Source organism: Poecilia reticulata, chromosome 4 (genome assembly GCF_904066995.2).
Source record: "Poecilia reticulata chromosome 4, P_reticulata-male-v2, whole genome shotgun sequence".
In the NCBI taxonomy this organism is placed as follows: Eukaryota; Metazoa; Chordata; class Actinopteri; order Cyprinodontiformes; family Poeciliidae; genus Poecilia; species Poecilia reticulata.
Window position 1 is genome coordinate 735,049 of NC_088833.1, and position 13,242 is coordinate 748,290.

A 13,242-nucleotide genomic window follows, 5' to 3' on the forward strand; every position below is an offset into this window, starting at 1 on the left:
TTTTGACATGTTGTGAAATGCTAATGCTGGTGGTACTGCAGCAAAGCGCCTGTTACATGAACTCACTGAGCTGAAGTTGGCTTTCGATTCGGGAAACGGCTAAAGGGCGATTCCACCTACTTGTTGCTACCTTCAGCATCTTTTATCTGCTAGTTAAAAAACTACTGCATGTGCAAACCTGAACTTTGTTATTCTGCTCTAATAGCAGAATATTAAAACCAAGTCTGTAATTTGTGAAACTTGAGATTTCAGTGGTTTAGTGTCTGGACCCACCAGGGGCCTCATGGGACCAACGCACATCAGAACATGAGGCCCAATGTTTGACGCTCAAGTCGGCATGTATAAAATTCACTTTGCGTCAAAGTTTGTGTAAATATACAAACTTTATTCCTGCGTGAAAATGTGCAGCAGCCATGCAAACTTGATCTGGTCCAGGTGAGGAGGATGGATCACTGATCAGATGGATCTGATGGTTGATCAGCTTTAGATCCATCCAGACTGATCATCCTGGATCTGAGCAGAACTTAGAGTCCAGTGGTACCGGTTCGGTTCTGATGGGGTCAGGATGAACTGCTGATCATCCTGGGTTTCCTTCCAGAACCTCAGTGACCCGACCGAGACCCAAAGACGAGACGCAGAGCAACAAGAATGATTTATTTCAATTTAATAACTTAAACAGCAGAAAAACTTCTGAATAGGGACATGGAGGACATGGAGGACATGGAGGACATGGAGGGGACATGGAGGACATGGAGGACATGGAGGACATGAAGGACATGGAGGACATGGAGGGGATGGAGGACATGGAGGACATGAAGGACATGGAGGACATGGAGGGGATGGAGGACATGGAGGACATGGAGGGGACATGGAGGACATGAAGGACATGGAGGACATGAAGGACATGGAGGACATGGAGGGGATGGAGGACATGGAGGACATGGAGGGGATGGAGGACATGGAGGACATGGAGGACATGGAGGACATGAAGGACATGGAGGACATGGAGGGGACATGGAGGACATGGAGGGGACATGGAGGGGATGGAGGACATGGAGGACATGAAGGACATGGAGGACATGGAGGACATGAAGGACATGGAGGGGACATGGAGGACACGGAGGACATGGAGGAGACGGAGGGGACATGGAGGACATGGAGGGGACATGGAGGACATGGAGGACATGGAGGGGACATGGAGGACATGGAGGGGACATGGAGGACATGGAGGGGACACCCGGATTGGTCCTCCAGGAATGTGACGGGTGATGAAGATGCATTCGCTCCTCTTCCACCTGAACGCTGCGCCTGCAGAAACAAAGCATCACCTGTTACCGGGCAGACTCCGGCTGAGGGAACCCGCAGGCTCCGCCCCTCACATCCGGTTCTGATAGGTTCTAGAGTTCTGGACTCACGGCCCGGTCCGGCGGTGATCAGAGCGCCAGGTGAGGCTTCCTGAACGTCTCGTTGGTGATGGAGAGCCGGGTCAGCCGGGCGCCGTAGAAATCCACAATGTAACTGGACCCGTCCGCCGGGCCCACCATCTGCAGAACAGGGACTGCAGTCAGGGTTCTGGTTCTGGTCCTGGTCCTGGTCCTGGTTCTGGTCCTGGTTCTGGTCCTGGTCCTGGTTCTAGTCCTGGTTCTGGTCCTGGTTCTGGTCCTGGTTCTGGTTCTGGACTTACCTGCATGGCGATCAGGATGAAGTCGATCAGAGTCCCGATCCCACAGAACCCCACGGTGCAGAACTTCAGCAGACCTGGAACACAGAACCGCCTGCCGGGTCAGAACCGCCTGCCGGGTCAGAACCGCCGACCCGTTTATCAACAAACATTACTAATAAGCAACTTAAGGCGAAATATGACTAAAATAAAACAGAAGATAAATAGAAAAAAATAATTAAATGAATAAAACATCAAATTTTAAATAAATGAAAATAAAATGAACTAAAAAATGTAAATATAGAAATAAACCACCAATAAGACAAATCAACAATAATTATTCATTAAAGCCGTAAGCGTCCCGACCAAAGATGAAGCCAAAGGTCAAAGGTCGAGTTAAAGTTCCACGTGAGCAACATGGCCACAATTTGACCTTTGACCCAAAATGGCCGCCTCCCTGAGCATTTTAGGGAGTACCTCCAGGAGACTTGTTTTCTTGATTTGGGGAGATCTACCTACACACGACCGTTTGGCCCCGCCCACTCCGGGTTCCTCCAGAACCCAAACCTTTTGGACAATTTGAGGTTTTTGATCCGATGAAGGAACCAAAGAGCCGCATGACGGAAAAACAACAACAACAACAACAACAACAAATCCTGGCTTTACAGTAAAATCATTACTGAATATCACAAACTGTACAATGTAAATAATAAACAACTTCAAGTTTTACAAAGAATCACCATGGAAACGAACCAAAACACACAGTTTTAGTTCGTTTGGGACCCGAGAGACGGTGTGTGTGTCTGTGTGTGTCTGTGTGTGTGTCTGTGTGTCTGTGTGTGTGTGTCTCTCTGTGTGTGTGTGTGTGTCTGTGTGTGTGTGTCTCTGTGTGTCTGTGTGTGTGTCTGTGTGTGTGTGTGTGTGTGTGTGTGTCTGTGTGTGTGTCTCTGTGTGTGTGTGTGTGTGTCTCTGTGTGTGTGTGTGTGTCTCAGTGTGTCTCTGTGTGTGTGTGTCTCTGTGTCTCTGTGTGTCTCTGTGTGTGTGTCTCAGTGTGTCTCTGTGTGTGTGTCTCTGTGTGTGTGTCTGTGTCTCTGTGTGTGTCTCTCTGTGTGTGTGTGTCTGTGTGTGTCTCTGTGTGTGTCTCCTGTGTGTGTGTGTCTCTGTGTGTCTCTGTGTGTGTCTCCCTGTGTGTGTGTGTCTCTGTGTGTCTCTGTGTGTGTGTGTCTCAGTGTGTCTCTCTCTGTGTGTGTCTCTGTGTCTCTGTGTGTCTCTGTGTGTGTGTGTCTCAGTGTGTCTCTCTGTGTGTGTCTCTGTGTGTGTGTCTCTCTGTGTGTGTGTCTCTGTGTGTCTCTGTGTGTCTCTGTGTGTGTGTCTCTCTGTGTGTGTGTCTCTGTGTGTGTGTGTACCGAGCGCCGGGTATCCCAGGTAGAACCGGTCCGCTCCCAGCCAGCCCAGGAACAGAGACAGCGCCACGGCAACCTTGTAGGAATATCCGGTCCTGATAGGAAACAGAACATTTGATGCTCATTCCAGTCCAGAACCGACCCGGTTTATCTGGGTCCAGGACCAGACGGTGAGTATAAAGTTCTGGCCCGGTCCGGAAACACTCACACGTTCCTGCAGGCAACGGTTCTGTTGAATCCGACCTCATCTCCGCTGAACCGGACCTCGGTTCCGTTGGACAGCCGGCAGGTGACGTTCGGAGCGGGCAGACAGTCCACTGCAGAGACAGACACACGTTCTGACCCGGTTCTGGTTCCGACTGCTGCTTCTCTGCTCATCTTCAGTCAAACAAACCATCAGAACCAGAACCAAGCGGGCCGGTTCCGATGGAGCGGACTCACCAAACGCCACGCCGTCCCGGCAGTTCTCTGGTTCCTGCGTGGATTCATCGATCTTCGGGTCTCTGCACAGATACGTGACCGGGTCAAGGAACCGGAACCAGAACCAGAACCTCACAGCTGTAATGAACCGGAGCCAGAACTGGACCCGAGCCGGTTCAGGGTTACAAATGTATTAAAATGTAATTCAGAACCCTAACGAGCTGCTGATGGATCAATAAAATAACTGATTAAATGATCTTAAAACAATAATAAAAAGTTAAACTGTGTTTATGTATAAAAAGGTTCATTAAAATAAATAAAATTCATGGTAAATATTTTAATTTCTTGATAAATATAATGAACAAAATGCAACAATATTAGGGAAAAGACAAAGATTACAATAAGTTAAAAGCTAATTATAGTAAGTAATGAACAAAAATAAATCAAACTAATGTTGAATAATTAGAGTTAAGCAGCTTCTTGAATCCAAAATTTAACTTTAGATGCTTTAAAACCTTCAGGTTGTTGTGATATGTAGCATCATCTGACATTTTGTTTCTTTTGCTGACTTATTGATCAAACCACGTCATCCATCTGATCCAGAACCGAGTTATTCTGGATCAGAACCAGACTCATCTCGGCCAGCTGGTCGTTAAACTTCCGTAGAACTACAGATAAACACCGTGCTAAGCTAAGCTAAGCTAAGCTAAGCTAAACTAAGCTAAGCTAAGGGCTCCTTCCGGAAGCGGCGTCACGTGACTGAAGGATATTGTCCCAGCCTCAGGTGTCTGCAGTCCTCCGCCTCTTCAGCCTCCGCCGCCCTGAGACCAGAACCGCAACCAGAACCGCAGCAGAACAGCACGAGCGTCAGGAGTAGCAACCGTCCAAAGGGAGCCGCCATGATGAGCCAACCATCACGTGACGGCGTGTTGCCTTCAGGGTCCTGAGGACGGTGGGCCATCGGAGCTCTGAGATTAAACCTCAGGTTCTCGGTGATTCTGGATTATATGAAGCTTTTAAATAAAACTTTGATCTCAGCAAACCCAAACGCTTCATAACCGGCCGTTCAGCCCGTAGAGTGGACCAGAACCGGACCTGGACCCAGATCCGGTTAAAGGTTCGGCTGAAGTGGAATGGAAACAGCGAGAACACGGGTCAAGTTCTGCTGCAGGGCTTCTCAGCAGACGGAACAGGAAGCACAGACTGAACGTGAACGCATCATTCTGGCCGAACGACGCGTTCAGGTGCAGTCCGTCCTGCCGCCCCTCCTGTCAGCCGAACTTTAACCCGAACCTGCAGGAGGATTGATTTTATTTTGACCACAATTAAGTATTATATTTGTTTCAAACGTGCATTTCTAAAGCAACTATTTTTACTTTTCAGCTTTGATTTGTCTCATTTTTGCAAACAATTTTACACTTTGTGTATTTTGATATATTTGAAAAATGCAAATTATTTTTGTGTTAAGTTTTATTTACTTTTTAAATAAAAACGAAATTTTACTAGAAATGTAATCTAAGAAATTTATTTTACTATTTTACTTGTTACTCTATTTTATTTACTAAAACCTTGGATTTTTTCCTTTTTTACATTTAAAACATTTATTTCCTTAAGAATTCTAAAATATCTGAACTAATTCCATCCATCATCCATCCATCCATCCATCCATCCATCCATCCATCCATCCATCCATCCATCCATCCATCCATCCATCCATCCATCCATGTCTTTCTCCAGCTGACATTCCGGGAGAGAATAACTAATTCCATCCATCCATCATCCATCCATCATCCATCCATCATCCATCCATCATCCATCATCCATCCATCCATCCATCATCCATCCATCATCCATCCATCCATCCATCCATCCATCCATCCATCATCCATCCATCATCCATCCATCCATCCATCATCCATCCATCATCCATCCATCATCCATCATCCATCCATCCATCCATCCATCCATCCATCATCCATCCATCATCCATCATCCATCCATCATCCATCATCCATCCATCATCCATCCATCCATCCATCCATCATCCATCCATCATCCATCCATCATCCATCATCCATCCATCCATCCATCCATCCATCCATCATCCATCCATCATCCATCATCCATCCATCCATCCATCATCCATCCATCATCCATCCATCCATCCATCCATCCATCCATCCATCCATCCATCCATCCATCCATCATCCATCCATCATCATCCATCCATCCATCCATCCATCCATCATCCATCCATCATCCATCCATCCATCCATCATCCATCCATCCATCCATCATCCATCCATCCATCCATCATCCATCCATCATCCATCCATCCATCATCCATCCATCATCCATCCATCATCCATCATCCATCCATCCATCCATCCATGTCTTTCTCCAGCTGACATTCCGGAGAGAATAACTAATTCTAAATAAACTATAATTTATTTTCATCTATTTCATCATCATCGTTATTATTTATTGTTTTTTATTTTTTTAAACTTCCACAATAAACTTTTTAAAACAAATAAACACTTTTTTTTATTGAACTCAGACACAAACAGGAAGCAGACGGTGTAGAACCAGCAGAGAGTTACTGATAAGTACCGAACCGAACCGAACCGAACCGAACCCTCTGACCGTTCATGCTCAAATCACGATCCGCACCAGATTTGTCATTTCCGGCGGCACCTAAAGGCATCATCACAGCGACTCTGTTGGCGAACTGGGTCCAGTTGAAGTGAGTCCTGTCCCAGTTCCGGATGGTTCTGCGGCCAAGTGTGGACTTAGCGGCTGTAGGAAGTTCGGTTCGGTTCGGTTCGGTCCGGTCGGAAGGTGAGTTCTGATTCTGGTCCGGACAGCCCAGCTGAGTTAGCGGTTTAGCTTCAGGCGGACTGGGTCAGTTCGGGTTGCTCGGTTCCGAGTGAGTGGGGGGTTCGGCTGAATAGAACCTCATGGTTCTCCTCCCGCTGAACGAAGCTGCGTTCAGGTTCGGCCGTTTAAACCAGTTTCAGCAGGTTTTCTCTCACCTGTCAGGGAAGTTTGGCCGCACCTGCCTCACCTGCAGGAAGTCCAGCTGGACCTCTCGGAACAGTTCCGGTGCCTCCAGAACCTGGACGGTTCCGGGTTTAGCTCATTAAACTGCCGAACAGCGCCCATCGGAACCGCGCTGTCTCACTTCCTGGTTCCTCCCAGGTGAGCTCAGGTGTGTGACCCGGTCCGGTTCTGCGAGGTTATTTTCTGTGAACTGGGTCATCGGTCTTACCGGTAAACCCGGCTCGGTTCGGTTCGCTTTGGACTCTTACCTGCAGATTTACCACCTGAACACAGAAACTGTCAGACTCGCAGTGCGCATGCGCATGTAGGCAGGTAGCTGTTCAGCCTGGTGATGGTTCCGACCCGGTTTATAGATCAGAACCTGAGTATTTCAGTCTGACCCGCTTCCTCCCTGTGGCTCCAGGTTCTGGTCGGCCCGGTGATCCTGCGTGCCGCCCGGATCCAGGACGGCCATGTTGGACAACGTTCCCGTCGGTGAGTCCCGGTTCCGGTTCCGATTCTGGTTCTCACATCAGCTCATCGGTTCTGTCGAGTCCTGCCGCTCTCTCTGTTTCAGTGTCATCGGCGGAGCGCCAGCAGGTTCTGGCAGCTCTGGACCGGCTCCAGAACCGGCTGGTCCAGAGGGAGGAGTGGAGCCTGAACGCCGCCCTGGGCAGCCTGAAGGAGGCGCTGCAGAGCCCGCTGTTCGGCCGCGTCCTGACGCTGCAGCACTCCGTCCGCCAGCTGCAGCAGCAGGTGAGAAACGGCCGGAACCGGAACAGAACCCGGAACAGAACCTGGAACAGAACCAGGTTCTGTGAATGTTTATTCACATCCTGCGCCTCTGATTGGCCGAGCCGCTCTGCTTGTTCCACTTCAGACCAATCAGGAAGTACTAGATTAGTTGAAGCTCCGCCCACTGGCTTCTGGGTTTCGGACCCAGTGGTCATGTGTCCCTCAGGGACCGCTGTGACTCTTTTGGACCTCCATCCTGGTCGGTCTGAAGCTAAGCCCCGCCCACCAGCTGGAGAAAAGGGGCGGGGCCTGTGAAGACTTGAGCTGCAGCCTGGCTTTATGCTGGCTCAGCCAATCAGACGTGAGTTTAGGCTTTTACTTCTTAAAACCCTTAAAGTGACCCTGCTGCAATCTGATTGGTTCAGAGGGACCAGACCCGTGGATGACGATATCACCATCTGGTCTGGTCTCTGATTGGACGACCTGATTGCGTAATCGATACGCCCCCTCAAGTTCAGATAACAGGGGGTCAACGTTCACCACGATTACTTCAGGGCTCCACTCAGAGTAGGAACTTCCAGCTCCTGGAGTTTTTCTGCTTTTATTTTCCAGCTGTTTTCCATTTGGACTTTGGTTCTGATCTCAGCAGTCAGGTCTGCTGGTTCTGCTGGTCTGACTGGTGTGTTTCCAGTTGGATCAGGACCTCCTCCTGGGATGTGGCAGGTGTAGCCCCGCCCCTGGTCATGTGACCGGCCCTGATCTGTATTCCGCCGTCGCGCCGCCTCCACAATAAACAACCTGCAGCCAAATTAAGGTAATGGCAGCCGCAGCGGGCGCCTTCATACGCTAAGTGCTGCGAAGGTCACCGTGGCGACGGAGGCATGGGCCAGTAATGTCCCGACTGAGTAACGGCCCGGCCTCGGCTGGGTCCTGCGCCGTCAGCCCGGCCCCAATCAGCCGCAGACCGATGCGCCTCACAACGAGAGAGGAGAGGTCGTTCATACATCAGCTGCTGGAGCCGCAGCGCCGCGGGGAAATCGATGCTCCGCTTCCAAACCTTCCTCTGCTTCTGCCCCCGCCCATCTCCCTCGCCCCCACCCCCACACCACCCCCCACCCCCACGCCACCCCCACCCCACGCCTCGTTCCTAACTCCTCGCTGTCCTGATGCAGCTCAGTGCTGCACTTCCTGATGAGAGGCCCTGAACGTCTCAGGAAACATCCAACATCCATCCAAACATCCTGGATGGATGGATGGATGGATGGATGGATGGATGGATGGATGGACCAACCAACCATCCATCATCCAACCATCCATCCATCCAACCAACCAAACACAAACATCCTTCCAAAAACCATCCAACCATCCAACCAACCAACCAGGTTCCACCAGAACAGAAAAAGATGAAAATCAGAATGTAATGAAACCTGTACCTGACAGCCTCCTTCCTCTTCCTCTTCCTCTTCCTCTTCCTCCCCTCCGCCCCCCCAGCTCAGCAGCTTGCCTCCTGACACTCGCAGTGACTTCAGTTTCTCCAGACGCGGTCAGCTGATTATGAGCGCCGCCCCCTCCTCCGTCCTGACCAATGGCTCGTCGCCTCTGTCCCTTCAGGCTCCGCCCCTGACGGAGCACCTGCAGCAGTGGGTCCAGGAGGCGGCGAAGGTAGGTGCAGCCTCGGTGGCGTTGTCATCGTCACGGCGACGTGTGCCGCGGGACTGAGCCGGTTCTGTTCGCAGGGCCGCCGGATCGAGTCGATCGTTCTGACCCGGCCCGCTTCAGGGGCCTGGGGTTCAGCGTGGTCGGTCTGAACCCGGCAGGAAGCGCCGGCCGCGGCGTCTTCGTCAAACACATCCAGCCTGGAGGAATCGCCGACCGGTGAGGCACACCCGGACCCACGGAGCGGTTCTGGTTGGTTCTGACCTGGGTTCTGTTGCAGGGACGGGCGTCTTCAGGAGCAGGACCAGATCCTGGTGATCAACGGCAGTGCTCTGGAACCGGGCCGGAACCACCAGGCGGTCCTGAGCTTGCTGCAGCAGCCGGGCGAGACCGTGGAGCTGGTTTTGGCCCGGGAGTGGGACCGGGTCGCACCAGGAGGTCCAGCTGAAGGGCCGTCGGCACGGTCAGTGGAATGGAGCTGGTTTCTACTGGGTCCTACTGAGATATGATGGGTTCTGATGAGTTCTGCTGGGTCCCGCTGGGTTCTGCTGGTCAGGTGAGGAGGTTCTGTCAGTTGCTGTGTTGGTCTTTCCGGCTCATCCCCAGAACCGAAGCGGGTTTGGTAGGAGGCGCCCCTTCACACCTGGAGGGGACTTTAATGCCACATTTCTGCAACAGAGTGAGCCCTCCTGTCTGTGAGGATCTGTGATGCTGCTGACTTTGACTGACTTCATTTTTATGACCTGAGAGGAAACGAAGTTAGCGCTCTGAGCGCCGCTGACAGGCTGAGGGAGGAGGAGGAGGAGGAGGAGGAGGAGGAGGAGGAGGAGGAGGAGGAGGAGGAGGAGGAGGAGGAGGAGGAGGAGCGATCGATCGATCGATCGATCGATGGATGGATGGATGTCAGGAAATAATTTCTCAAACGCTGCTGCCCATCGCCCAGACTCACTTCAGGGCAAATCTAGGGGTTTGGGGGCAACCAGGGGGGTTTGGGGGCAACCAGAGGGGTTTGGGGGCAACCAGGGGGGTTTGGGGGCAACCAGGGGGGTTTGGGGGCAACCAGGGGGTTGGGGGGCAACCAGGGGGGTTTGGGAAAATGTTCAGTTAATTTCTAAAGACTCTGTACAAATAATGTTTTGCTGATTGGTTTGTGGGCCATCATCATCATCATCATCATCATCATCAGAGAGCAGCTCTCTGGAACCTTCTGGCTGGTACCAGAACCTCGGCCCGGTTCTGGTGAGTCAGTCAGCATTGATCGAATCTCACTGAGGAAAATAATCTAGAGCTGAAATCTGTTGAACTTTGATCCCTGAAAACATCCGCATGTTCTCCAGAGACAAACGAGCTCTGTGACCTCCAACATGGAGGGGTCAAGGGTCAGCATCTCAGGCAGAGACGCCATGTCCTCCAAGTTGCCATGGTGACGCAGCTTTCTGCATCTCTGGCCCAGTCCTGGGTCTGTTCGCGGTGTCCGGCCCGGTTCTGCCCGCAGTTCATGTAAACATGACCTCGATCTGAGCGGGACATGAATGAAGCAGCAGGCGGATCAGGGGCCCGGTATGCAGAACCTGGCCCGGGTCCAACAGAACCAGACAAGAGAGACGAGGACTCTCATGAGAGCTGCAGCTCTCGGTTCTGACTCTGTTCCCTGTGATCTGATGGACTCGGTTCAGTAGCTTGGTTCTGCTCCACGGGGAGGACTGGGTCGGTCCAGACCCAGAGAACCTGCTGGATTCTGTGGAGGTGGACCCACATCTCCACAGGTGCTGATGGTTCTTCTCCTGCGTGGTGGTCCAGATTCTGGTTCCCCTCAGCAGGGAGCGGTTCAGAGCTGCCGGTCTTAATCAACTGGACCATGCGGGTCTGCTTCGACCCGGTTTCACCAGAGGAATGACTGGAACCAAACAGACCCTTCTCAGCCGCGGCTAAAGGTCAAAGGTCACGACTCTTCTCCCTAGCAGCGCCACCTGCTGCTGTCAGCGTTCAGCACGGCGGTGGAGGGGTGATGGTCCGGGCTCAGCAGTTGCCAGAACTGAGCCGGATCCATCTGAAGTTCTGACCCAGAAAGCTGCTGCTGGTTCCGCCGGGTCGGTACCGGTCGGTAATGGATCAGTTCCTGGGAAAACTGAGACCTTGTGTCGAGAAGCGGAGCGTCGGCTCCGCCCCGAGGTTCTGGAATGAAGGGAAGGATTGTTACTGCTGAATCGGGTCAGGGCTGTAATCAGAACCGGAACAGCGGCCTGAGGTGAGTGTGTGTGTGTTGTGTGTGTGTGTGTTTTGTGTGTGTGTGTGTGTGTGTGCGTGTGTGTGTGTGTGAGCATGGCTCCCACTGTAAACACTTCCAGCAGTTGCTGCTCAGGTGCAGCCAGCAGCCAGTCAGATCTCAGAGATAGTGATGACCCATCAGCCAGATTATCCATATTTACAGATTATTTACTGTCTGCAATCCCTACAGATTTAAGTTTTTGGGTTTTTGCTGATAAAACCTGGAGCTGCAGAATCCTGATCTGAATCATGATCCTGATCTGGATCTGGATCCTGATCTGGATCCTGATCCTGATCTGGATCCTGATCCTGATCTGAATCATGATCCTGATCTGAATCCTGATCCTGATCCTGATCTGGATTCTGATTCTGATCCTGATCCGGATCTGGATCTGTATCCTGATCCTGATCTGGATCTTGATCTGAATCATGATCTTTCCTGCAGGACCTCTGGGGTCATGTGGAGGAGATCGAGCTTTCCAACGACGGCTCCGGTTTGGGATTTGGAATCGTTGGCGGGAAGACGAGCGGAGTGGTAGTCCGAACGCTGATCCCCGACAGCGTAGCCGACAGGGTGAGTCTGCTTCCTCTTCCTGAGGTCGAACCAAAACGACAACTGATCGGGTTCTCTCCTGTTGTCCAATCAGGATGGGCGTCTCCGCACAGGTGACCACATCCTCCGCATCGGGTCGACGCCCACCAGCGGCCTCACCAGCGACCAGGTCGTAAAGGTTCTGCAAGCCTGCGGCGTTCATGTGACCATGCTGATCGCCAGGGACCGCCAAGGCCAGGCGGCCGCCCCGGCTGCACCTCCTGACTCCGCCCCCTTCGTTAACGTACCTCCTCCACTTCCTGACTCCGCCCCCGTTACGTCCTTACCTCCAGGTGCTCCTGTAGCCCCGCCGCAGCGCCGGCCCAGCAAGACGGTGAGCCTTCGGTTCAAGTGGTTGTCATGACGACGTGGAACTGTTTTACCTGCTTCACTCAGTTCTGGTTCTGGCTTCAGCCCAACCTGGAGGGATACGAGATCCATGAAGTTCCCCTCACCAAGACGGACGGCCAGAGCCTCGGCATCTCCATCGTCGGCTTCAATCCACTGACCAGCCAAGGTGGGCGGTCGGTCCTGGAACCGGTCCCGGGTCCAGATGTGAAACACGAAGCGTTCTGATGTCGTCTTCCTGTCTCAGATGCAGTGGGTGTGTTTGTGAAACACGTGGTTCCTGGCAGCGCGCGGACCACAGCGGAAATCCAGGTCATGACGCCTCCTCGCTGTGAGTCCTGACGGTCTGGGCTTTGGAATCCGTTTGAGACAGATTCTGGTGGGGACGGTTCTCTGGGATCAGAACCCCGACCCATCAGAACCTCCGACCCATCAGGTTTCCTCTCCGTCTTGTCTCTCCATCAGCTGGACGACGTCGGTCTCCATGGAATGACCAACCAGGTTCTGGAGGTGATGAAGCAGACGGGTCAGACTGTGGTTCTGACTCTGGTCCGGAAGAAAGTCCAAGGCCCGGAAAGATCCCTGGATAAAGGTAAGAGGGCGATACAGTAAGTAAGTAAACTTTATTGCTGTAGCGCCTTTCAGACATAAAAACCACAAAGTGTTTTACTAAAAGGAAACAATGAACCAGCAGCCACTGATGGAGGGAGCCGGTCCAGAACCTGGGCTGCACCTGATGCTCCGTCACCAGTTGAAAACGGTTCTGGGAACCAGAACTCAGAGTCCTGGGCGGACAGAGAGGCTCCAGAAGGTCCGATGTACATTTGGGAGCCTCACCATGAAATGCTTTAAAAGCTGAAACCAAAGTTTTAAAATGAGTCCTAAAGACACGGGAGCAGAGCAGAGAGGCCAGAACAGGAGTTCTGTGGTTCTGGTTCTGTGGGTCTAGTTAAAGCCTGGCTGCAGCGTTTAGCACAGACTGAAGGAAGCCATGGAGGATTTACTCAGACCACTAAAAGGCCGTTGATCTGAAGGAGAAGAAATAAAAGCAGGACAATCATTTCTAGTTCAAGTGAAATCCAAGGGATTTTCAGTAGTAGCCTACAATTGAGCCTTGGGGG

General features: G+C 51.9%; 1 protein-coding gene and 1 pseudogene across 1 annotated transcript; one reads left to right on the forward strand and one right to left on the reverse strand.

Annotated features, from left to right (window-relative positions):
• Positions 1 to 647: 647 nt before the first annotated feature.
• LOC103463262 (TM2 domain-containing protein 1) lies at positions 648 to 6,742 on the reverse strand. Its single transcript, XM_008406501.3, has 10 exons — positions 6,665 to 6,742; positions 6,516 to 6,598; positions 6,127 to 6,254; positions 4,254 to 4,488; positions 3,505 to 3,578; positions 3,272 to 3,380; positions 3,067 to 3,158; positions 1,685 to 1,758; positions 1,416 to 1,544; positions 648 to 1,308 (listed from the first exon to the last, which is right to left on the reverse strand). Exons 1-9 carry the CDS (start codon positions 6,740 to 6,742, stop codon positions 1,434 to 1,436), a joined length of 984 nt encoding a protein of 327 aa, XP_008404723.2. The 3' UTR covers positions 648 to 1,308; positions 1,416 to 1,433.
• Positions 6,743 to 8,149: 1,407 nt separating this feature from the next.
• LOC145551334 (inaD-like protein) lies at positions 8,150 to 12,973 on the forward strand (annotated as a pseudogene).
• Positions 12,974 to 13,242: the final 269 nt, after the last annotated feature.